The 26903-nt window shown below is 39.8% G+C and overlaps 1 protein-coding gene across 5 annotated transcripts in view; it reads left to right on the forward strand.

Moving 5' to 3' along the window:
* The first annotated feature begins 3585 nt into the window (after window positions 1-3585).
* Window positions 3586-26903, forward strand: part of ESRP2 (epithelial splicing regulatory protein 2) — a 41936-nt gene continuing 18618 nt past the window's right edge. For 4 of the 5 annotated variants that reach the window (XM_066327828.1, XM_066327830.1, XM_066327832.1 and 1 more), the window contains exons 1-8: window positions 3586-4121; window positions 4379-4531; window positions 5399-5527; window positions 23313-23426; window positions 24459-24573; window positions 24991-25089; window positions 25211-25265; window positions 26048-26158. In XM_066327828.1, the coding sequence (XP_066183925.1) occupies window positions 4397-4531; window positions 5399-5527; window positions 23313-23426; window positions 24459-24573; window positions 24991-25089; window positions 25211-25265; window positions 26048-26158 (758 nt within the window). In that variant the 5' untranslated portion in view covers window positions 3586-4121; window positions 4379-4396. The remainder of the gene's footprint in view (window positions 4122-4378; window positions 4532-5398; window positions 5528-23312; window positions 23427-24458; window positions 24574-24990; window positions 25090-25210; window positions 25266-26047; window positions 26159-26903) is intronic. The other variant, XM_066327829.1, reaches the window with a different exon arrangement.

Consider the following 26903-nt stretch of genomic DNA (forward strand, 5'->3'; position numbering starts at 1 on the left):
TAAGTTTATGTTTCAGGAGTTACAGTAAGCTCCCACTTCTGCAAATATTGCTGCAGTAATTTATAATCCAATCCAGGAGCCAAGGACTGAATGGGTATGAAATCTAAATGTCTTCTCACATTTGCTTACAGATCACTTAAAGATCTTTTACTTCCAGTGCCAGTTCAGTTCGGAGATGCTGAGGCATGCAGAGAATTTACTATTATTCCTATAGTGCACAGAAACACCAAACCTCCATTTAATATCTCTGTTTCTCAAAATCACAGGAAAAAGAATTAGCTAGAAGAGACCTCTGGACATCTTTTGGTACACCTTGCCCTGCCACCATGGCCGATTTTGAAATTAGACCCAACTTGAAAGTTAATTCACTTTTTTCAGGGTATTTCAAACCATGTCACAGGGTTAAATGTCATTATTATCATCATCATAATTTTTCTCCTTTTAACTGATGAGTAAAATATTCATCAGGACAAACAACTTCTCAATATCATACTAGTTTGGAGCAGAGGATTGACTTCCATGTTTCCTGAAAGGTTATTGAGTTATTTCTCTAGATCTAAATGCAGCCAGGATATTACTCCAGATCTCATGTCTCAAAGTTTCATACTCCTTTTATTAGGCTTTATCAAAAGGACTTCAGTCATCAGGACATTCTGTTCACAGGAATTTTTAATAATGTCAAATAAGAGATGGTTTATTTTCTTTGTTTCTCCCTTCCCTTCCCTTCCCTTCCCTTCCCTTCCCTTCCCTTCCCTTCCCTTCCCTTCCCTTCCCTTCCCTTCCCTTCCCTTCCCTTCCCTTCCCTTCCCTTCCCTTCCCTTCCCTTCCCTTCCCTTCCCTTCCCTTCCCTTCCCTTCCCTTCCCTTCCCTTCCCTTCCCTTCCCTTCCCTTCCCTTCCCTTCCCTTCCCTTCCCTTCCCTTCCCTTCCCTTCCCTTCCCTTCCCTGTTGAAAATGCCACTACAGATTTATCTATTGCAGGCACAATGCTTTTAATGAGTCTCTTCAGTGTTCTCATGTCGTCTAACTGTAAAACTGACGTATTTTATAGTTTTAATTGCTTGATTAATAAGAAACAAAATAACCACAGTGCTGAGCTTGCATAACAATGAATGTCCACCTTTAAAATTTTTCTTCTCCACCCAGTTACAATTATGAGACTGGGTTATCCTCAAATGGAGCCTACAAAAAAGTACCTTTGTAAATATGTCTGCCAGGATTAAAGCTAAAGGTGAGCAGTAACTCTTTATTTCTGCAAGATCTGAGTTACAAATTAACTTTTCTATGCTCAGTGTTCAGGGGCTTGTCCCATATGTTTTTCAGGAACTGGATCCTGTTGCTGTTCTGTTGAGACAGACGGTGTCATTCCTTTCTATTTTTTAGATGGATATATTGCTGGTAAAATTCAGAGTGGAGAATGGGAGTGTTGTGGATAGAAGATGAATGAAAAGCCAGTAGCATAATCTTATATTTTGAAATGTGTGATATTGCAGGAAGGCCGCATTTATTCAAGGTTTTTTAAACATTTTAGAATATGTTTCAAACCCATTTAGCTAGAATAGTTCAGATAAATTAGTAACAGTAGGATTATATGAGTCAAGATAGTCTAGAAGTAGAAACCAGATGGGCTTTCTATGAAGAGAGGTTACATTTTATGAGATGAGCTAATATAATGGTAAAAAACACAGAAGCTTTTGGGCTCACCAGCCTTCAATACTATGTATAGATTTCAAATAAGTTTTCAAGGGTCTTTGGCATTGATTTGAGGAGGACTTCTTTAATCTGACATGTCACTTTAAGCAAAATAATTTTCTTTCACATTAGATCCTAAAAACAAGTGCATATGTATTGGCATTCTCTGAGCCAATTCACTGGAGCCTGTGAGCATCTGTCAACCTGGTCGAGAATTTATCATGTGTGTGATCTTCTATAGAAATCTGCAAATTAAAATCCCATTATGTATGAAGTACTCACATATTAGGGCTACAAAATGACATCCCCAAGAAGGCAGCTAAATTGCCTTCAGCCTGGTTTGTTTCTGTGAACACAGCTACAGTTAAAATGTGCACTTACACTTAATCTATGTTTACGCTTATCTGTACAAACACTGCCTCTCTCCCATATATACGTGTGAGTTTGGGAGGCGGGAACAGGTTGGGAAAAGAGGAACAGTTCTCACACTTGCAGTCATTTTTATGGTTCTTAGTGCAGACTTCAGGGATGAGAATCATCCCACACACAATAACAGTCTGTTACACTGTTTCATTACCACCATATGCAAAGGATGTAACAAAAGGACAGGAAATGGGGTTTTATTCTACCAGAGACTTCTGGAAATGCATTGACAGAGGAAAATATAGCTGTGGCATGAATTCAGCAATGCTAGAAAATACAACGCTGAAAACGTTTTGAATATATAAATATATACATGTTGCAGATTAAAGTTTTCATCTCTGTTCGGGAATTTGCCCTTTCTGTAACAATGTATTTTCAGGATTCCTTGTCAGGCAGCTCCCTGAGCTGCAGAGACAACAGCTGAGAGGTGTTTAATTGCTTTGTGGTGTTCAGTGAGATGCACCTGTGCAAAGTGTCCTGCATGGCCTCTGTCAGGTAAATACTTGTAACACATGAGTTCTGAGATCCTTCACATTGGACAGCATCCTCAAACTGTACATTTTCACTGAAATAAATGGAATTAGTCTTGCTGGTGGTGTTAGCATGGGGAATCAGTGTTTGCCAGGAGGTCCACAATAACTGCTATAATTAATCAATTATAAAATTGGAATATTAAAAGAAGATGAGAAAATGTGCTTTGATAATTTAATCTATCAGATATTCACAGTTAAATGCCCAGCTCTGCATTTTCCCAGGGTAGACGTCAGTAGCTAAATAGCAGCACCAATTTTCATCCACTAATAACTTTTTTTAAACACAACACTAATATTGAAGTATAAACTGAAGGCTTAATTAGACAAAAGAAAAATTATGACTAGTCTAGATTGCAGCATTTGGCCTGTAAAAATCATTAGCAAATCAACAGTAGTGGAAATAGGAATAACAACTTTCAAAAGCGTTTAGAAGCCTTTTGATCTTTTTTTTCTGCTTTAAAATCAACTTGAGTTTAACAATATATCTGAAATTTTTCAGTCCCGGATGTTACAAATATTACTGCTGCTGCTGTTGAGCAGGAGTGTTTTCATATCCACTAAACTCTGGTGGTTTCCCATTGTAACCTCACCAGTGAGCCAGAAGAGAGGAGTGGAGAAAAGCTGCACATCTTGGGCTGCAGTTAATGCCCAGGAGACAGTTCCTTATTGAGGAGTCGTAGGGTAGAAAATGCAGGTCTTTATACTGTGTTTTTCCAAAAATTCCTAGATGCATCCTTTCACAAAACAAAACAAAGCAAAAGTTTTACTAAGACTCATCTTTACAAGCTATATGAAGGATAGAGCCTAAATTGCAGAGTACTCTCTGCCTTAAGAGTCCCTGCGGAATACTACACTTTCATTACACATTAACGTTGCCGTCGGTCGCTGGATACACACACAGCAACGTGCACGAAAGGCAATTACTTAGAAGCCCGTCAAGACTTTTCTTTCGTGGAATTCAGTGCTAAGTCATAAATTATAAAATTCAGTGTTTTAGCAACTGGAGCCGCCTGTTGTTCCGATTTCCCCGGCACGGGCGCGGGCCTGAGCGCAGCGAGCCCTGTGCCCGCACGGCGGGCGCGATCCCGCTGAGCCGGGAGCAGGTAGAGGCACTTCCTGCAGGCACAATTAAAGAGAGAAAGGGAGTTTGCCTCTGATCTCCTTCAAAAACCAATCAGGCCGGATCAGCCAGGCGTTGATTCCCCCTCCGTCCCTCCTACACCTTTTCCAGAGGCCCAATGGCCTTGTCCCTTTGGGAGATTGACTAGAGTCACATGAGCTGCACCAAGGGCAGGTAACTCAGGAGAGGGGAAGAGGGAAGGGGAGAAAAAAAAAAAAAAAAAAAAAAGAGAGAGAGAGAGAGAAAAGCGCCCAAGCCCAGACTGAGCTTCTGCCATGATGTCAGAGGGAAAGAAACCCACAGCTTGCTAATTTCACCTCCCAATCGGCCCCGGGAAGGAGATCACCGGGAACAGGTAGAGATGGGAGCTTTCTTTTCTCCGTGTTGTTTTGGGGTTTTTTTCTCAAACACCCGATCTCCTAAATAGCTCTTTCTTTCCTCTTTATATTGTGACTCCTCGGTCGCTCCTTTTCCCTTTGGTTACTTGGAGGTAGGGGGTGAGCCTTGTGGGATTTTTTGGGTTTATTTTTTTTTTATTGTTTGTCAGTGTGTCTTTCTTTTGCTTTTTTTTTTTTTTCTCTCCTTTTTTTTGACCTCTGCTTTTGATTGTAGTTGTTTCCCCCTGTGGTCATGACGGCTTCGCACAGTGACTCTTTGGTGGTGTTGTTTGGGGCAACAGCTGGTGCATATGGGGCTAAACTGGGTTCGGATGAGAGGGAACTAATTCTCTTGGTGTGGCAAGTTGTGGATCTACACAGCAAGAAGGTATGGCTTCGGTATCCGGGGCGAGGGCGCGTTCCCCGGCCGGGGCGAGCGGGCTGTGCCGCCTGCCCGGAGCCGTTTGTTCATTTCACAACTGCCCCGGGGACGGGAGGGCGCGGGGCTCCTTCCCTGCCCCCGGCGCTGGCTCGGGAAGCTCTTTTTTTGTTCCATCTTTAAAGAAGTAACTTTTAAAGAAAGTTTGGCCGCTTCCACACCCCGTTGCCCCGTCGGCCTTAAATCTTGTGTAGCTTCGATGATGTCTACGGACTTTTGAAGCTTTAAAACAAAAAGCTGCCCCGGGTGGCTCCGAGCGTGCTCGCTTCCCTGGGAGCCGGCTCACGGTCACCGTTGGACCCTTTGGGCCTGCTTTTTGTTTGTTTAACCAGTGTTTGGATAACCTTTAAGAGAATATTGACTTCTTTTAATTTTTAGGCCAACCTAAAAGTCATCTCTAATCTTTTTTTTTTCTTCCCAAAAGCCCTATCATAAATAACTCCCTAGAGATGAAGGGCTTTGGTAAAACAACCAGGACTATCAATTTCATTAGTGGATTCATGAAACTGCCTTCATATTAAGTGATCTTCCCTTTGCACTTAACAACTCCCGCAAAAGTCGGTGCTGACTGCAAAAGGCCTCCCACGAGCACGGGCTGGGACACTCCGAAGCAGAGAGCGTGGCTCTCCGGGCTGGGAGGGAGAGAAACCGCGGCCAAAGGTTCCGATTTGTGAAACAGACAAATGCGTTTTCTCCTGGCACTTATCCGGAGGTGATACTGCACCTTCCTGGCTTTTCTGCAGTCTCTACACATTGCTGCAAAGGGCTAATTCGATTGTTCCTCACTTTTGTCCATAATTTCTTACATGTTTTTAGGTAGGGACACTACACAAATCCCTGGTGAAAGCAGACAACTTGGACTTAAGTGAGCAGTGTCGTGAAGTCAGTGGCTTAACACCAGAGGGACTGGGCAAAGCTGAACCACTGGACCGGGTTCTGCAGCAGGTGAGGTGCTGCTTTTGGGAACAGGGGCTCCTCACGGTGAAGCCTGTGAACGAGGTTTAATGGATTTAAAAAAGGAAACAGACTTGAGTTTTGTCTTTTGCTTTGAAATCATTAGCAAGTTTTTTCCCATGCTCGTTTTAAACTTAACCCAAAAGAGACCTGAACCATTTGAAATGGGAACTCCATAATCCTGAAACTGTTATGTACAATACCAGAGTTTTTGAGCTTCTGGTTGTTTTGATGGGTCTAGTTTTATTCTCAGTTTCAAGCCTTAAAAGAGTAGGCCAGTAAGAGTACTGTTTAAAGGACAGCTAATCAAACTTTCAAGCTTCACGTGGTGTGTTCTAATTCACAGGTTCACTGCTCTAATGTGTACTAAAAAACTTTTCCTCATTTGTTCTTCTTAAAATCAGCTGAAATCTTTCATATCATCTCATATATGGTTGTTGTGCATCACTTTTTTCTAGATGAACCTAATGAGGGGATTATAAAGTGATTTGTTTCAATTTTTTAATGATTTCTGTAGTTTTGCTCTTTGGCTCATTTAATATCACACTGAGAGAGTGAATCTAAAATTTGTATTTTAGCTCAAGAGGACTTTAACTGCTTCAAAATTTTAGTGCAAATAATGTATACATAATGCATTTCCTGAAAGTTTGCTTGCTTTGACTGTCCTTTCTATGCACGAAATGTGCTTGAATGGAAAAATACAATAGTGCATTTTTGTGTAACATATAAACCTGGCTTTCCACACCTTGTCTGAATCATTCGTAGGTGTGTTTCAGCAAGAAACTTGCTTAGGCAGTAGAACAGGTTCATGTTGCTGTAACTTCTGGTGACACAGATAACTTGGCAGACTTGGTCCTAACCCTCTTTGATACTGCATGGTTAACATTACACTCCGGAGTGTCTTTGAAAAAGTAATTTCTATGTGGCTTAAAATCTGTCAGCATTGGCTGCAGTGGCATTTGTTCTACTTGCATTTGTTTTGCTGGAGTCCAGGACCAAGAGGTGATTCTTTTTTTTTTTTTTTTTTTTTTTTTTTTTTTTTAAAGCTCCATAATAACCCCTGAGAAAATGTGCAGCTGCAGGTTTGATCTTGTCCCAGATCTTGCACTAAAGACATCTGGAACAGCTTAGCCTAGTACACTCTGTTTACCTTTATAACAGACACACTTTAATTATACTCAATACTTTATGAGAGATTGTATCTTATTGCTGTAAATTGCACTGTAGGTGGGTCTGCTTTAGCAAATAAAAGGAAATACTACCTTTGTGTGTAGGTGGGTAGAGACTCTTGAAAAACAACAATTTTTTTCCTTTTTGTTTGCATATCTATGCAACTAAATAATGATTTTGCTGTTAATTGTTGGATGCCAGTTGTGATGTGGCCAGTTCCATCATAAGTCTTCTGGAACACACCTTACCTAAACTCTTCTCCCTTCCCTTCTATGTCCTGACTCCTGTGGGAATTAGGAGATAATTAATTCAACTTCCCACTTGCAGTGGTGGCTTTGCAAAACTCCATATTCTTTAATAGTAGATCCTTTTCTACATTTTTGAAGACAAGTCCATGGGGTATTTTAATTGCATCATGTGTTTTAAGGATGAGTCAGGTGACAACATATACTTTTTTTTTTTTCCTTCTCAGTTAAGCATTTTGATTAGCAAAAGCAACAGGTAGTTAAAGTGGTTATTTGAAAAGGAGGAAAAGGAAGTAGACTTGTACCTTGGTTTGAGATAATGGTGTAGAGTATGTGAAATTACCTTTCCACACCCTGCCTGGATTGTGCTAGAAAATTGATGATGCAGCTGAAAATTGCTCACCTTAACACATATCTCAGTCATGTAAATGAAAGTTTTGGTGCCTGCTTCTGGTTTTTTGCCTTGGGTTCCCAGCCTCTACACGTAGAGGGAAGTGAGAATCACTGAGCACAAATCCATTGTAACTTTTATCCATGCTTCAGAAGCCTCTTTCAACTTCAAGCATTCTGTGGTTCTGAATCAGTGATTTGTAGCTGGTAAACAGTAGATCAGCTTCTGTGGGTCTGGAGTTGTGCCCCTGACCACAGAAAGTCTCCTTCTATTGCTGTGTAGTTCACTTTCCAGCAATGATGGGGTCTACCAAAGGCCTGTAATCTGTGGTCAAGTCTTTACTCTGCTTTTAACCAGACCATCAAATGATGTATCATTTCAAGTTTATTTCATATTCATAAATGTTACTTCTTGCACAGCTTACTACCTGAGTTTGCCTTAAGGAATATTCTGAAGTAGGGTCCCATATCAGTAGGTTTTGGTGGTTGTAGTTTTACAAGGTTGTGTTCTGCTGAAGCACAGTGCCCCCAAATAACCAAGCTGTTTGCTGCAGAGTATGCTTTATATGTTTTGTTGCAAGGTTTTAAATACTGTGCTTGTCCAGGGAAACAACCATTTCATTCCGTAGATACTACTGCATTTTTTTCTCATAGGTGATGTGCAACGTTGTGATAGCTTTCCTTTCTGGGTGTGTGGAGTATGTACAAATGTCAGAGAAATAGTTACCACAAGTCATACAGTGCATGGCCTTTGGGAGCACCTTGCTTGTATTTAGTTCAAAACGGCATTAATAACTTACCTCTGATGTGAGACCAGTGATGGTGAACTCACAGCTGCTGAGATGTTGCAGAATGCTACTGTGTAGCAAACTGTGAGGATTTTTATTTCGCAAAGTAAGTGGGAGCTCTCTTGTTCAAGTGTGTATTTGGAACTGTCTTGAGCCTGTGATCTAAGCCTCTAAACATGCATCAGCTACACTACTCACCAAGGGGAATAGTTTTCTTCCTGCATGACTGGGACATTCTTGTCAGGTTTCATTGTTCAGATCCTCAAATCACAGGACTGGCTTATTTAGCATGTTATTTATATTTTTCTACTTAACTACTGCAGCTTTATAGTTTCCCACTTTGCAGGCTTTTAAGGGAGAGCAATTATTCTCAGGTTGCTCTCTGAAACTTTGCAGGAATGGAACCTTACTTCTAAAGAGCAAAACCAAAATGAACTTTGCCTTTCTCTCAGCCCCATTTACTCTGTCATCAAAAAGCTGACATCCTCATGTGCTTCTCTGATTGTAGCCACGGGGGTTCTAACTTTAAGATCCCATATGAAGTTAAAAGTGGTGTGGATTTCTTAATCCCTCCCATACAGAAAACCTGGCTGAATCAGCATGACTTGCCTTGAGACACTTACTTTTCTTATGCAAGGCAATATTTGCATGTCTTCCTGACAAAGGATACGTCTAAGAAGAGCTAATAATTTTGGAGAGCCGTCTGCAGTATTTAGCTGTAATTACCATCCTTCTTTGAACAACATACATAAAAAAGGAGACATTCTCATGTGAGACCTGGTTTTGCTTTTGGACCTACTGAAAGCATTCAATTTTAGTCTAATGGACTGACATTTAAATATTAAAATTTTATATAAGACTCTCCCAGTCTTGCTGATTGAATATATTAAATCAAATGCACCAGTGAATATTTTCGATTCATATTCTTAAATAGAGAAAGACAAAGCTGGGCCTTTCACCCTTGCACATTCCCCTAAATAATGCTCAAATTGAAAATACTGAGTGGTTGCCACTTCACCAGGTGATAGCAAATTGCCAGTTCCCTCAAGCATGTTTGGATGCCTATTGATCATCCAGCTGAGCTGCAGGTGCAATTTATTTTCAGGAAATTCAGCAAGAAACAAGCTGTTTAAATAAGCCTTTGGAAACAAATGGGATGGGGGGGAGAGGTGGAAGAACTCTTGAATTCCTCTAACTTGATAAACCGGTTGCAACCCTTATTTTAAGAGAAACTTGTTCTGCAGCTTCTTCTTCACAAAGTGCTAGCAGAAAGTTTCTTTCGCTCCCTTGCCAGCTGTCACACCTTCATTTTGGATAAATGGGTTTTTTTTAAATTAATTTTTAATGCACCTCTCAGTCTTCAAACTGAAAAAAAAAAAAGGAAGAAAATGCAGGGGGAAATAATTTTTTTTGAGTCTTACGGTTGGTCTTCTAACCTCAGATTATTTGGTAACTGCATCACCTCAGTAAAACTTGTAACAGAGTTTGGAGCTTTTTGCTGGGGCTGAGTTCTGAGGGTTTGGAGCAGGTGTTTGGCAAACCTTTGGCAAGTGTTACTAGACCAGCTGTTCTTTCCACAACAAATACTTAGGGTGTCGTTTCACAAGATTTGGCTTCAGCAGTGAAGCCAGCTTCTCCCCTGCCCCTACGCCAGACTTTACCATCTTTTTGTTGTGTCAGTAAAACCCTTTGTGAAGCTGTGCTGTAAACAGGATCACTGAAATGAGCAGGTGGGGTGGGAACTTCAAACTGCTTTGCTGTCCAAGCTCACGTCCTGTGAAACTACACCCTTTGGATGTGTTTTCATGATCCAACACGTTCGATGGCTGAACCAGCCTAAGCTGTTTCTGCCCCTGCATTGTGTGCTCGAGCTGCTCTTGTATGAATACTCCAGTGGCACCTTTCACTTAGGCAGGTGATCCCCTACATGACCCTCCCTCACTTGTGTTCTGCCAGCACAAAAATCTTTGGGGCTGCACAGTGAACTGGAGCAAGGCACTGTTCTGAGCTGAAGGCACGTCTGGTTTGAAGTGGTTCTGTCTGATGCACATGTGGCAGATTGGGAAGTTTTCCCGAGGGTAGCTGTAGCAGTAAAGTGTGGGTGAAAGGACAGGTAGGGCACTGAGCAATTGATGTGAAACTGTGGCCTTGGTCTGGCATCAGCAGTGAGTGATGAGGGTTTCCTGACAGACACAAGAAGCCTCCAGGTTGTCAGGGAGATTCCTGCTCTTACAGGAGGGCTCAGTGTCCTGTGTGCAGGTAGCCTTATGTAGAGTTTTCACATTTATTAACATCCAGTAGCTCCCTATTTTCCTTGACAAATTAGATTAGGATTGGTTAAATTGTGTTGCATACATATTATTGGAATGTCATCAGTATTTACTGGGGGAAATGAATGATATGTGGATGCTTCCTGTAACTCTAGGATGTTAGTGTGGATTTTTATTTTCTTTTGTCTATGGCTAACTTTTTTCAGAACCTTCATTGGAACTCTCTTGTTAATGGCATAAATTATTTTTTCCTTTACGAATTCTCAGTGCTACCCAACTCTGTAACTTAATCCGTTATTATTGAAACACTCAAATCTGGCCCTCAAAAAGACCAGAAGAGACTTGATAGTATAAACAGTTCCTCTGTTACGTATATTCAATATGTATACAGAAATATACATGTGTAGATCGTGTGAATCCATTTGTTATTGGCAGCACTTATGTTCTGTTAAGCTGTGTGGAAAAGCAGCAACCTTAACCTTCTCCAAAGGCTGCAATATTTTTATCTGAATTCAAGTATTCTCTGTAGGAAATAGGAAGGTTCCCTTGCTTTGTTCTTGTATTTAGGTACATCTGGTAGCAGATGTTGCTACTTTTTCTGGTGAAGTTGAACAGTAACAACTAATTACCAAGTCTGGGATTAGCATTTATGGACAAATAAACTTTGCTATGACCTTCCAGGATAGCTTCATGTGCCTGTCTTCACAGGGAGTGGTGTTGTGCCATGTTTGAAAACTGTGTCACTAATCCATTTGGATGTTTCCACAGCCATAATATTATGCCTGAATACTTGGATTTCTCTTGAAATTGTTCTTGAAGGTTTTTTTAAAGTCATTGAAAGACAGCAAAATAGAGGGTAGAAGCATTTCAGTACAAAGATTGCTGGATTGCATGATCCTCTGAGACTTTGAACTTCTTTCCTCTTACTTGCTCTAAGTAGCTACAGAAAAAATCACTGGAAATGTGTTAATGAATTATTGTCAGGGTTTTCAAAAGTGGCTGAGAAATAAATGAAGCAGAAAGGATTTTAACGTGTAGATGTGGCATTTAGAGACATGGTTTAGTGGTCAACTTGGCACTGTTAGGTTAATGGTAGGACTCAATGATCTTGAAGATCTTTTCCAACCTAAATGATTCTATGATTTGTATTCTAGTGCTTCTGTCTGTTCTTGCTGTTAACATGGAAGCTTAGAAAACTGTGGATTGTCTCTGCATGGTCTGCAATCTCTTCTTCTGGTAGCATTTTGAAAAGGTTGCACACTTCCTCAGTCTGTATGTTGGTTTACTTGATCTTTTCCCCCCTTTTTCATAAACCAACACTTAAGTTATATAACAAGCCCTTGGGTAGCTGAGTGCTGCCAAATGAGGGCAACATCTCTGTCAATCTGTTGCAGCACTTCTCTGCTGAGCTGAGGGTTTCAGACTGATGCACAGATGCTAGAATTGATGCTGCTAGCAAAGCAGTGTTGTGGCCAGAACTAAAAATGCTGATTAAAGATAATTTTTTAGCAACACAGTGTCAGCCCTGTCCCATTTTATAATTCCTGTGGTTAAAAGTGGAAATTTTATATTTCTTATTTAGAAACATAAAGAGTAATTCTCCCTCATGTTAATGTTTTGTCATCTCCTATTTACTCTGGAAAAGCTTTTTTCTTTCCTGCAGAGATATCAGGTTTTCTGTTACTTATAACCTTATTCCAATAAAAGGGGGGAAATACTGATGCCCTGAAAGACACCCTGACGTGAGTTTAGGAGAGTCTTGAGTCAGAAGTCGTTTGCTCTACAAACCATGTTTCAGTGCTTTGTTCTGATAAATCCGTGGTGATGTTCTGTAAAATGTTTACAACTTGCTCCAGTGTCCTTCTATAGAATAGCCTCTGTTCTTGCTTTGTTCACAAACAGCTGCTTTGTTAATTTGTCCCTCATTCATTAAATCTATGTGCTGTGAAGATAGATGTGAATTATGGGACAAATATTAAGCAAAAGGTATTGGGAATTGAAATTCAAATGATAACTCCTTTTGATGAGTGACAAAACAAAAAAAACTAAAACCAATTCTCCCACTTCCCCTAAACTTCCATTTTGAAATATTTTTGTTTCTCTTTCCTCCTGCCTTTGTAGACCTGCATTGGGAAGAGTGTAGCAAAAAGGATTTGGAAGTGGATATTTTTTTAACACCAAAATATTGGTTAGAAACTTAAGGTTAAGAAAGAGTTGTATTCCTTTTTGCAAAAACTTTGCTCCTATGATTTTGGACACCTGCTACCTTTAAATGAAAGGTCGTTACTAGAGCTCTAGGACAGTCTCTGAATTGTGTTATCATTCTTATTGAATTCAAATCAAAACTTAATTACTGGAGTTTCCCTTCTCTGGCTCGTATTCTAGAGAAATGTATACATGTGCTTTTACCATTACAATGAGCTGTGTCGACACTGGCAGTGCGTGAAATTAATTCTGCTGTGACTTCTGTAAAGGTGTTTACTTTCCTGCTAAGTAAGTCAGCTGCAGTGAATTGCACTAAGAGGAAAGTAGAACTATAGTAGTAATGCAACTTGAAAAATAAAAGTGAAAAAAACCCCTGTGGAAGTTTTGCTGTGTAACTAGACCTTATTGTAGCTGAAAGTTGATTTAAGTTAACTTTGCAGCTTGAGAAATAACACAAGACATTGTATAGCACACCAGTCCTCTTGAATCAAATACCATTGGATTGGAGGGGGATTGAGAGATACATAGTTGGAAATACATAGTTGTCACAAAAATATGACTGACAGTTTGGCAGTTTTCTTGATGGATAACTTGAGCGTCTCAGTGTTACTTCTTACAACAGAGTTCAACTTACACAGGATGGACTTCAGCTTGTTGTAAAGCATGTGAAATGGCACCTTGAAAACATGAAGTGCAGAACACTGCTGTTTTTGTGGTTATGCTTAAAGAAACAAAAGAAAATACAAACCAACACCCTTTCTCTAAGTCTCAGATGCTAAGATTTGATCACAAGAAGCTGTGACTTGCTTACTTTCAGACAAACTCATGTCAAGTTTTTTTTAGTCACAAGGAACTTGCTCTGGAAACAGTTACCTGAAAGGGAGGACATAGCTCTGTAAGAGGAAGCAGCATCTGATTAGTAACCATTGATGCCCTTGCTCTGTGTTGGGCAGATCTGAATCCCTTGGAAGGCCAAGTGTAAATTTGGATCTTATCAAGCTTTGAACTGCTAAAATCATATCTAATAATTTCTTACTCTTATTTTTCCTTAGGAGTCATAAACAATTCTTGATGCTTGCTCTAATCTGTGACTTGAAAGTTTGAGAGATTGAAGGCAAACTGATTCAGGGACCTAGTTCCACTTGTCGTTTATGTATTTGTGAAAGCATGTTTGTACAAGAAAGGGAACACTCCCCCATTTACAAAGAAAAGCAGAGTAAATTTAAGCAAGTTTGACTTTCTATTGCTGATATTTGTAGGGGTTTGATCAAGAATCACTTGGATTCTTATATAAGGAAATACACTTCATACATCTCAAGGCTATTATTCAGGAAAGTCCATGCTTATAGTATCCTTACAGTATAAGAGAGGCAGGAGTATGGCAGGAGAGGCCACACTCCTGGAGAGGCAAGAGTATGAGAAAATCATGCAGGAAACTGGGTTGTGAATGAGAAGTGTCTCTTCATTCTTTTGGTGCTGCCTCATCTTTTTACTTTCCCTGTGTATTACTACACAAACAACTTAAGAAACAACCTACTAGAAAAAAAAGTTTTAATTTTGCAGGCATTGGCTGTTCTCCTACAACTGGTTAAGCTTGCACTACAAACAATGAGGTAGTGTTGAGTAAATAGAGCAGTACCAAGCATTACAGTCAATAGAGCCAGTGCTAAAGATCACATTGCTAATGAAAGTTTGTCCTTGAAACAGAGGTGAGTGGGCGTGGGGGAGGTTTAGAACACTGAGAGAGAGCTTGTGCTTCTATCAAGACTTTGGGAAATGTTGCAGCCATGGCATTAATTAAAACCTAGAGTTTGGAAAGTATGTTCAACCTTGTCTCTCAGGCTGTAATGACTTGCCCTGTGAGTTGAGCTGATAGCAAGCAGCCTGTGAGGAGTGTGAGGCACCATTGTAAACCTGCTTGAAATGTAGGTAAAAGGTTGACAGAGTAGGGTGGTGTGGTTTTGTTTTTTGGTTTTTTTTTGTATTATTAATATTCAGAATTATCTTTCTGCTTAAAATCAGACATACAAATCTGTGCTAAGAAGTGATAAAATATTTTGCAAGATATGCATATTTTTGTGTTATTTTGTTGTTTTTGAGAGCTATGGCCTCTTTCACATGGATTAATTTAAAGTGAAAATGTGGTTTGTCTCAGTAAGTGTTTCCTTATTTAGCAGTTTTCTGATACATTATGTAGTAGTAAAGTAAGTCCATAAACTCTGAAATTCTTGTTGTTGGACTGGGGTGCTTTATCTTACACAAGGCTAACTTCAAGTAGCTTATTTGTGGAGTACTCTGCATATTTCAACACTCTCTTATTAAAACAGGCTGTGCTTTTGAAGATAAAAGCCTGTGACCTGATTGCTGTGACATTCAGATGGCCTGAGCCATGGTCTTGCCTTTTATGCTTAATGCATTACCTGAATTAGATGCTGTAGATACCATAGCTGGGAAGCATGCAAATAATCTGGCATTGCAAACTTCCATCTAAGAAATAATTAATCAAAAATGGTCATAAAATGCTCAAGTGGCATGGCTTGGACAGATCTTTGTCATGGCAGAAGGTTAGATGTTTGCATTCTTTCCTAGGAAGAATTAAAGCATTTAGTTAGCTATTTAGTTTACTTTGTTGCACAAAGACCCAGTCCCAACTAAAATGGACCACAGAAAGAAATAATGTGGAAGTTTCATCTTTAAAACAGTATATCACAGCCCTGAGTCATGATTGTCTGTTTTCTATGCTCCACAGACTGTCACTAGACAGACAAACCATGACAATTGTTGCTCTCTTTCTGTATTCGTGTTCTACCTGTTGCTGAACAAACTTACTTTTTATGCAGGAAATTGGCTGTAGGCTACTCTCACCAGCTAAGTTTTAAGTTGCCAGTCCCTCTATTAATTCTGAATGAGTATAATGATTTTAAAGGAATTTTCTCTGTTTTATTAAGTGGAAGGATGCAATAAAACTTGAATATCTTCCATTTTCTCCCTTGAAGACTTGCAGTAATTTTAAGAACTGTCTGTAAGCCTTTCTCACTTGAGACAGTTGTGACCTGTGAGGTGACAACAAGGATGAGTACAAGGTGATATTATTTCCTGTAACTTCAGCTTCCCAACAAAGTAAAAAGTTAAAGTGAATATCATAAACTCATTTAAAAACATCATTCTAGTTTTCAACTACTACTTCTCTTGAAGATGTATGACTGGATTTTCATGGCAGAACCCCAAGCCTGGGATAGCTGAGACCCTGTTGTCACCTTTGGCTCATGGCATGAGTGGAAAAGAACTGGTTTCTTTCTTTCTGTGAGGGCAACAACAGGAGTTTGTCTATATAAGCAACTGGTGTGGAAGAAACTGCTTTGGAGCAGATGTACTTAAGAAGAAGTCAGTCTCCAGTGCTTGGAGGTCAGTGCCACATCCTGCCTCTCCCTGAGACTTAGTAGGGCAAACTTGCTCTAACACTTGCAAATTCCAAAGATGGATCTGAACTCTTAACTGGTTTTGGCTACTGTGTAATGTCTGTGTTGAGTACATTTATGGTGGCCTTTGGGACTGATTACTCATTCTGTTATTTAATGCAGTTTCTAAGCCATCAAGAGGCAAAAGGTGATATGTAACTTGACTGGTTATATTGAGCAAAATTGGATTCTCTGGCAAGCTGGAAATGAACCCCATGCCTTTGTCCAAACTAGTCTGCAGTCACTAAATAATCTCAGGCATTAGTGTTCAGTAGAGCAAATAATTGCCTTCCTTCTAATGGGAGAAATCAACTGGCAATATTATTTTTGAACATTTCTAGTGAATGGACCTGGGCTGTCTCTGTCATCTCCTGCATGTTTGCCTTGCAAAGAAATAAAACCAAGGAGCAATTTCTTTTTCATGTTTATGTCTGAATGGTATCTAAATACTGTATCTAAATACAGTATTTTCCCCCCTGTTTAGCTAGAAGGGGAAATGAAGTTATTTGTAGCTTATGGCTACACTGAGGCTTACACTTTTGGGGTTTTTTTCCATACAGCAATTTCAGTACAAGGTCACTACGTATCCACTATCAGCCATGTAGAATATCAGTTAACAGATGAACAAAGGCAAGGGCTTACTATAGGATTCCCTGTTTAAAAAGTTACCCAGCACAATAAAGGGTTATCATACTTGTAAATAGTGCTGAAATGCAGTCTGTGCACCTCCCAGTGGTATTGACATGCTTTAAATTCCTCCATTGCATGGATAAGGCTGACATTATCACCAGGGTTGGAAGAGTGAAGGAGCAGAAAACTGCCCATGAAGAGTATTGTAAATAAATGTGAAACTCTCAGGGGTATAGGAACTCAGGCACAAAGTCCAAGTGAAAATATTTCCCTAAGCTGACATGTCATGGTATGTTGTGAGTGTGCAAGCTTTTTATACCAAAGCCATGGCTTGTTACTCCTGAGTTTTCTCCTGCTGTATTAGACTCTTTAAGCCTTTGGACAGACTTCATGATTTCTGGATGTTGTTTTTAGTGGTGCTCCAATCATGCTTATGTTTTAGTGGCAGACAGGTTCTGTTAATGAGATTTGGCTGCACCTGAGCTCTTGATCTCCTTTATTTCCCCCATCTCAGAAAACATGTCCTTTCCCAAACACTCCCAGCCTGTCAGGTACACGCTGTGGTGGCATTGGTGTCCTGATCTGTGGTGGAGCTGCAGAGTGGGTAAAGCAGAGTCCAAAGTGGTGGGAGTCACACAACAGCTGAGGCTGGAAGGCACCTATAGATGTTGTCCAGCCCAAGCCCTGGACAACAGGGAAAAGCAGGGATACTTGAGCAGGCTGCCAAAGACCATGGCCACTTGGGTCTTCAGTGTCTTCAATTCAATGATGAAGAATCTGCAGCTTCTCTCAGCAGCCCCTTTCATTGTTCAGCTGCTGGAGATCTTCTTTCATGAACCATACCTGCAACTGTCTGATTAGGTTTGGGTGTTTTCTGGAGTAAATTTTAGAGGACTTAGCTTAAAATCAGTCTTTGAGGCCACAACTGCAGTACCTTTTGCCTGTTGAAACAGAACTGGGAATAGAAAATTTTTAGTGAAACCTTTTTGAAGATTATCCTTTGTTTTCTACACTGCTGTTAGCTGAAAGAGGACTGATCCTTGTTATATGCTCAATGCTACAAGCAAAGAATGACTCACACCAAAGGCCTGAAAGAAAGTCTAGAGCTCTAATGTTGTAAATTGCAGTAATGTCTAATAAGTGATGATGATTTTTTTAAATACAAGTTAGACTGGAAAACATCCATGGTTATAAACAATATGGCTTTAGTCATAGCTTTGCGCAAAGGAGATGTAAGAAGTGCACATTTATGTGCCTCAGACAAAGCTTTTATAATCTACAGATTTTATAATCTGTAATTATAATCTTTTATAATTACAGATCTGTGGAGTCTTATTTTCACTTTCTCTAGAACAGTTTCATTTTAGTAATATGAGGGGGTTTTAAACTCAAAGGAATATATCAGAATGTAGGGCCTAAGTGAGCCAAAATAACTTTTCTTCTAAGTTATTCCTGAAAGTTTTCTTTTTAATAGTGACCAAAAGCTATCATTCCTGAAAAAAAGTTTTAGTGCGGGGTGGCTTTTGTTTTGTTTTCTTTGCTTGGGTTTTCTTTTTGCAAAACGCTAATTTGGAATGCTAAACCTGTTCAAAGTCTTTCAACAGGCTTTAAGCCAAATCAAATATCATCTCTCTTGTCTCATGTCTCAAGTTTTGACTGGACTAGATATGATCTGTTCACCCTCACAAGTCTAAAGATGGCATGGATGAAAATGAAAAATTGAGCACTTTTTGATATGCTGATCTGGCAGAAAGTGGACCATGTATTCATCTGCAATCACCAAATTGAAAACTCTGAGCAATTTAGTAACATCCTGTTGATACGACTGATTTGAAACCAGATCCTCACCCTTTGAGAACCCTTCTTTGTGTAAAGAATATGGATAAATTTAACTCATGTTTTTACTTGAAAATAGATTCAAATCTAGCTTAAGTGTGGACTGCAATCAAAGCTGTTTCCTGGAGTTTTATGTTATACTTTATGATGGTGTTCCAGACCTCCTTAAATCGCAAGGATACCTTTAATTCTGAAGCTTTGTGAATGATTTTATCTTTTCTTAGCTCTGATGGGTCAGTAGGGCCGAAAGAAGCAAAACAGAAAATTCTGTGCATGACTAAAGGAAGGGATCCTGTTAAGGGTCCCTAGGACCTGCTGGAAATCTGATGTGAAAGAGGCAGCTGAATTTTTGTTTATTTCTCAGAGGTGATTTAAAGAGAGAATCCCCCAGAGTACCACGGTGTTTTAGAAATGGTTCTGTTTGACAGCATGGGTGCATTCTGTGACTGAATTATCCCAGTATTTCATTACCATGCCAGGCAGAGATACAGCGCAGATGCAGTGGCCTTTCTCAAGGATGAGAGCTATTTTTAGTAAGGGAAATGAGAATACCCAAATAGACAGATGTTTATTTTAGTGTTTCGTGCATCATAACTGTAGAAAAAGCTTAATGAAGAATCTTCTTGTTTCTCTAAGATCCACATCTTAGTTCAGCTATATTTAAGACAACACGAAGTGGGCTGTTATTTTAGTCCCTTGGGATTCATCTGCAAAAAACACAGCAGCTTGTGCTGGCTTTCATCCAGCTTTGCTGCTGGCAAAACATGTCTCTTCAATCTCTTTGTACTCTCAGCTACATGACCAAAATCCTGTTTAGCCAGTTTTTCAAACTGGTGTTCAAAGTCTGTTCTTCCCTCTCACCACCTTTCCTCTAAGAACTCTTTTAGGTTTCGTGGAGGCAAATATACAGAGCAGCTTGTTTGATTCTTCCTCTTCTCTCTGTTCAGTTTTTAATCTTGGTGTGGAACTATTGAACATATTCCTTTAAATATGGAATGACTCATCAGAGCTTTGCTGGAGAGACTGATCTAGTGGAATAAGCAATAAAGGTGGAGGGTGATGCTAACAGACTGGTTCTTGCAGTCGAAATGAGGGCTGGTTGCAAGATGTAAACAGGTAATTAACAGTGTGTAACTGCTGTGAAAGGAGATGAGCAGGGCAGGCAAGGGTGTGTGAGCTTGGTGGGGGCAGTGCTAAGGTGGGGCAGCTTTGCCTGCCGAACTGGGGGCGGGCTTGGAGGGCAGCATGACTGTGAATGACAGCAGGTAAATAGCTGAGATGGTTTTTATTAGTGGAGTGAAGGAGATGGGGATGGAATTTATGAAATGACAGAGTTGTGGACAGGTTGTTCAACGAGTGAGACAGAAAAAGTAATGGAAATCTGGTGCTGGTCTGAACTTGTCCTTAGCTCGCTACGTTTGGGTGGATGCCGGTTCAAGGCTGTCTTTTGAAATGCTGCCTGAAATCTGTGGTGCAAGAAAGAAGGCCAAAGATGGCTTTTGCTGGGCAATGCTGAATTGCTTCACCGAGGTGGCTTGTTGTGCTGAACAATGTGGCTTTACAAACACGTCTGCCCTCTCTGCTTTAACGCATTTGACACACGTGTTACGTGTATCTATTGCCTGAAAGACTTGAGGGTCCAGTGCAATCTATAGCAGCAAGAGCTGGGCCATGGCTGGGCATGTCATACTCACCCTTTGCAGAATTAGGTGACATCTCCTGGGGATGAAAGAAGCTACTTCAGGCTAATCTCAAATATCTGTTGTTCCTCTGGGGCTGTTTTGCCCTGTTCTCTGATCCCAGGTGAATCTTCCCATTCACTCTGTTACTCCCTCCTCTCCTCAGTTAACCCATGCCATAGTTAAGCTGGTTTGGATAGGAAGGATTGCTTATGTCTCCTGACTATTGTTCCCACAGTCTTTTTGCCCTCTTCCAGAGCAGTACACCCCAAGATTTGAAACAGGCTGGTTTTAAAATAGAAGTTTCTAAATCAGCTCCTAGCAGGGCCTGCCAACCTTGTGGCAGTTTATCTAAGGCACTTTAAGCTGCTGGCATCTGGTAAGAAAAGTAGAGAATTGTTTTGACATGTTGATTGTTCCATTGGAAAGAAGCTTGCAATGTTGAATGTTATCACCAACATTTAATAAATACGCAGTGCAAATACTTACACTTGGTAAAAATAAAAACAAATGCTGATCCTTGGGAGTTCTTTAAACCTTAGTTCACTTGGAATTCTGGGCTTATCAGTGTCCTTATGCAATATTTTACTACTCTGGCATCTTCTCAGTACTGGCTTCTGAAAATATCTGTGTTGTCTTCTCAGCTGTAGGTTGTGTGGGAAACATCACCTGGAAAAAATGTGAATATTTCAATGCAGCAGTCTTGATTTTTAGTAACTTGACTTACATCATTTGACCTGAGCATTTCCTCCCTTGTACAAACATTTCTGCCCTTTTGTTTTCTAGCTTGATGAAGTCTTTTGATCTACAGTTTTTATGTTTTATGTGTACAGCAGGAGGCTGCTTATATTTGCTGCTTTCTTCAAATTGTGTGGGTTGGATTTCTTGTATCTGATCAAAATATCTCCCTAACTGCACTCTCTGTATTGACTCTTGAGCATCTTCAGTAACACAGGGTACAAAGTTGAAGGTTTGGGGAGTGTTTTATTGCTGTACATCAGTAAGACTCTGCTTCCTTTAAGCAAAAATCCCTGTGCACCTTCTTTAGACTGAATTTTATCATCATTTCCAATCCCTTTTTACAAATATTTGCTCTTTACTCTGCCCATTAGTTAAAAAAGAGACCAATAAGTTGCTGCTTTTAGTAAGAAGGCAATTCTCCTTGTGTATTATTGTGGTGAGAGTATTTGTTGTTGGTCTGTGACTGTGGCCATCCACAGAACTACTTTTCTGAAGTGGTTCCTCTGGAGTCCACTGGAATTTTCTTCTTTTTCTGATGTTTACACGTCAACAGACGTATTCTGAACACTCTCAGATCTCAATTTTTCAACTTTAAATCATCTTTGAACAATGACTTGCTTTAAAGCCTCAGGTTCTTCAAGACTTTGGCTTGTGGTAGGAACACAACCTGTTCTAGCAATTGGGAGGAAATAGGCTTTGTGAATCTGCACGTTTGGGTTGGTTGATTTTTAGTTAATTACTTTGTCTGTGTGTGGTGTGTTTGTTGTTTTTATGTGTTTTGGTAGTTTGCAGAGAATTGCATTATAAAGGTTTTTGGTTTGGGGGGCTATTCACCCTTCTTACAATTTCAAGTATGTTCTCTGCCATTAATAACTTCACCTTATAGAGATGTTTTTATCTGTACCTGTAAATATATCTGCAAATGAAGGAACTTAACACAAGATGCTGAGCTGAGAGCCCCTCCTTACCCAGCTCTGCCCCTCAGCTCCATGTTTTGATGTGTGATGCCCACTCCTATAGGATTCTGAACTCAAAATGGTACTGGAACTCTGCTCAGCTGCCCAAGCCTAGAAAAGGGCCTGGATTGGTTTGAGCAGCTATTTTGAAATAAAGCCTGGGTAATCATGTCTCTGCTCCTTCTAAATCACGTTCAATACTAATTTTTCCCCACGTGGAGAATTTGGGCTGCAGGTGCTGCAACGCTTGTTCACACTGTGAGTTCTGTGTAGCTGTGGGATCAGGTCATTAGGACATCATCTTTCCTTGCAGAGACTCTAATGATGTAAAATGTCACATGTGTTATGATAAAACAAACCAATTCTCTTTTGTCCTCTTACCCAGGTTAAAAGACAGCACAAAGATATTGTCTGAGTCTCACGTCAACTTGTAATTTGCTTTTGGGGGTGGTTGTTTTGCAGTTATAAGCTGTTGCTGAGAGCAGTGGGTGGCTACTGCATCATGATTGTAATTATTGCTTTGTTTGTGAGGAGATGCTTTCCTGGGAGGGAGTAGCATCAAGAGGGAATCTTAGACTAATTATATTTGTCCCGTTGAAAGTTAGTTAAGAAGCTACTGGTTACTGATATGATGCATGTAGGTACTATAATATGTTAGTTGACTTATTAGGAACTAGGACTTCAACACTGGTATAGAGCAATAAAAGGCTGGAAACTGTTATCTAAGGATGGAAAATAACATTGAACAAGACAGCTGGAGCTCTTTCCTCTTGAGAATTAGTCTGCTGGGGTTTAGCTATCCTAGAGCTGAGAATAATTCTAGTGTTCGTAGCACTTAATCTCTACCAAGAACTTCATTAACTTGGATGGACTTGAATATAATTTCACTTTTGAAGGTAATAGATCACTATTTGTTTGGCTTTTCCTAATATTTTACTTTCGAAACATTCATAAATCCTGATGGCACTGGGGGTTTTTAAAAGTAAAAAAAAAAATTATTAAGGACATAATCAAAGTTAGAGGTGGTATAGATGAAGAAAGAGTATTGCAAGATCAGTACTGTGATTTATCTTCAAAGTTCTTTCAAATAGTCATTAATTTAAATAATAGTTAGTCCAGATTTTGTACATTACCAGTATAATATGATCACTTTTCATATGAACTCATAAATCTACCATAACCTCCCAATTAGTCTTTTTACTGTAATTCTGGGTGTTCTTGTTTTCTGTTCCACAAATGCAGTTTGTTTGCTTACTTTTATCAGGAGCTCATGTCTGTTCTCTATCACGTTTTTTCAAAAACATTTACGAAACGTTGAATTACTTTATCTCCTTAGAACAAAAGTGCTGAAGTGCAAGTGCATGAAATTATCAGTCAGTACAATAAAATTTTTCATTTTATCTTCCAGTTTAGTCAGCTGGTATCCAGTGATTTGAAAGTACTTGGAAGGAGCTCTTACACACTCTGCAGCGATGGCCAGTTACTCATCCGACAAGTTCTCCACCCAGAAACTTCCAAGAAGGTACAAGATCAGAACTGGTGCAGGGGCAGCACTGGGAGGGGAGTGACACAATCCCACCTTGGGAAGCAGAGTGTCCCAAGACTATTGAAGATGATCCCCTCTCTGCCTGAGTAGCTATTTTAGGCACTTGCTCTTGAAAGTCAGCCACACTGCTTGGACTCCCAGATGAGCATAAAGAAGAGGAAAATTAGGAAAAACAGGATAGAGACAGAAGCAATACAAGTACTTTGAATTCTGTGTGTGGAATGGGAACAGAGGTACAGATCAAACCTCAGCAGAAGTGATGGAGAGCTATTCCTTTGCTTAGGCTTGTGTTAAACTGGTGTCATGTGGAGAGTAAGCACGCAGGTGGTGATGTGGCCTGGCAGTGGTTCTCCACCTGCATTTATTCAGTGGGAAGCAGAGCTGCAGCTTGTTTGCTACTCCCACATGAACCAGCAGTTTCTATTCCAAGTTTCTGGAGGGTTTAGAGCACTCTGTCGTGCACAGGGAGGAGAACATTGCCTTTGTGCACGGTGGTGGCTCTTGAGTTTGCTGGCCTAGCAGGGTCTGCAGGAGCCCCACAAGAATAAGAGCTGCTGACATGGAAGGAGCTGGCCAGTTGTACAGTTTTTTTCTGAAAGTTGCTGAAAAAGATTTGGTATTCTGTGGCAACATTTATTTAAAATTTGTCATCACAATTTGGTACAAATCTGCTTTTCAGTGTAGCGGCAAAAGATAAACTAGTGTCCGAAATGAGAATCAAACAGCAAAACCTAGATACATTAAAATATTTTCTCCCAGACATCCTCTCCAGCTGTTTTGCTTGGGTCCCATGAGTCCCAGAGGCTATTTGACTTTGTTCATGTAGAGATCCAATTCTGTATAGTTATGGAACTTGAACTGTGTTAAAAAGGAACCAAACTGCTCCATCACCGACAAGCTGGTGATGGAGCTATGTGATTTTTGAGAGTGTCTCATTCAGTTCAAAAGTATTAATTGAAATTTAAAGGGATAATGTGTACAAAACAAACACTTTTGCCTTCCTTGCAGAATTTCTTGTTGTCAGACTGCTTCTATTCCTTTTATGATCTGCGCAAAGAATTCCACACTTGCTACCCTAGTTCAGCCGCCGTGAAAGACCAGACTATCAAGACCATGGCAGAATGTATCCTTTTGCTGCAGCTTATATACCACTAGTTATCTTGCATGATCCTGACTGAAAGGAGTTTAAAATAGAGCAAAAACAAAACCCAAACAATACTCTACATCTAGATTCAAATTTGAAGGATTGTTGTGCCCCGTCTGAATAGGATTAGGTTATGTTTGAAGTGATAGGAACTTATTCAGCTTTTTATTTTCCTACTGTTAACACTGAAATTATGTAAGCTCTCAATAGTTTTCAAACTGTTGTCTGTTAAAGTGAATATAAAGCAGTTTATGGGTAGAGTAACATGTCTAATAGCCATGTCCCCACTAAGACCAGTACATTTGATTACTAGTTCTGTGTTAATATCAGGAAAGCCTTATTACTTGTTTACAAAGGATTGTGGAAGTCTGTTATTTTCTATAATTACCTGTTTAGATCTAGGCTTAGGGACAGATGAAACAGAGGAGGACTTTGGCGTGTGGCAAGTGAAGACCATGGTGGCTATTATTTTCAGCATGCTCTCAGAAGGTTGTAGTAAGTTAACTATTTATACTGAATGTTGAAACCCTCCTTTTCTGAAAGAATTGGCAGTGGTGCTGTCGTTCTTAAGTAATCTCTGACCCTGGTTATATTTAAACTTCCTGTTTTGTCACAGATCATGCATTTACTGAGCCTGAAACTGTGAAATACAAGTATGAAACAGGTCCTTGGTAAGTGCCCTTGTCACGGTTGTTTACAAGCAAAGACGAATCTTGTGTACAGCAAGGAAAGCTTGTGAATATTTCCCCATGGCCATGTGAAAGCAGGTTGACTCCTGAGAACAGCGCAGTGTACTCAGCAGTCCCTCCAGTGCAGACAGACTGTGGCTGGCATGCTGAGTGCTGTACTTTAGTCCATCTCTTAAAAGTCACTGCAAGTTAAATGCTCTTTGTTCTCTCGCTTCTGTTTTGCATGGCAGCAATCTGACTTATCTTACCCAGGGTGAAGAAATATTTGTGAACTTTCCCTAAGTCAACAGGGCTGATGGCCAGTGCACCCTGCATGAACTGAGCTGTGTGATGCTTCCCAAAGTGATTTTACATGCTGAACTGGGTGTTTGGTTTAGGGACGAAGAAACAGGATGGCTTGTTCTTCGCAAATGCATTTCAGTGACCAGACTGAAGTATCTTAAGCATAAGTAATTTGTGCTGCTTGGATTGCTGGATCTTTTAAATATAAATAATTCAGTTCCTTATTACTTTACATTGATGCAGTTTTCCCATATTTTTGTTTGAGGAACTGCAATGTGGTGACAACATTTTTCATCTTCAGTGTTGTAGATATAAAGGAATTATCCAAGTTATTGAAAGGAATAGTGGAGATAGGAGTCTCAACAGAAAATATGCTCCCAATTCACAATTCAATTAGTTGCAACCTGAAATTTGGTAAAATACTGGAAAACCTGGATTAAAGGATTAAAGCTTACTTTGTCATCTTTTTTCTTTCTGTGCAGTAGTAAATCTGAAACTGTGGACAGTGAGACAGTAATACGTGCCAGAGGTTTGCCTTGGCAGTCTTCAGACCAGGATATCGCTCGATTTTTCAAAGGACTCAATATTGCCAAGTAAGATAAGGAGAATTTGCCTTGCTTTATCACTTTGCCTTTAATAGCAAGTTCCTTTAATATTTGTTTAACACACATCCCTCACTCTCCCCTCTGGAGTTCTCCAGTCTTTCCCCGCTTGACCCCTTCCCATGTTGTGGCCATGACAGCTGAACTGGTTTACCAGCCTTAGGTGGGCAAGAAAAAGTTTTGAAATGTGTGAAGAAGAAAAGAGACTTATTAATTGAAAGCCAATATACATTCATTTATTGCTAGTAGATAAAGGGAGAAACTCCAATAGCATTAAATCAAAGCAGAGGCCAAGACATGAAAAAACTTAGTTTTGTGCCAACTTATTATTCTTCTATACCTCCTAAACAGGCCAGATTCAGAAATATCCAAGTACTGTTTAGAATAAATTTTCATATGACTCATGTGTATACATATATCTGAAAAGAGTGAGTTTATTTAGCATACCTGTCACTTAGTATATATTCCAGATATCAAACACTGAGAATTTTTTTTTTTTATTTAGTGTGACGAGGAAATTCAAATGTGCATCTCTGAGATAATTGGAAGGATAAATTTTCATCTTTATGGGAGTTGAGAAAATGGCGAACAACATGAGATCCATGATCTCAGTGAAGCAGATTTTAAAGTATAATTGTGTTACAACAAAAATTAAATTGTGGATAGCAGCAACTACTTTTTCAATCTGTAATCTTCATGTTAAAGTCTGATTCCTTTACTATTCTTACACAATTAT

Source organism: Sylvia atricapilla, chromosome 12 (assembly GCF_009819655.1).
Source record: "Sylvia atricapilla isolate bSylAtr1 chromosome 12, bSylAtr1.pri, whole genome shotgun sequence".
Classification (NCBI taxonomy): domain Eukaryota; kingdom Metazoa; phylum Chordata; class Aves; order Passeriformes; family Sylviidae; genus Sylvia; species Sylvia atricapilla.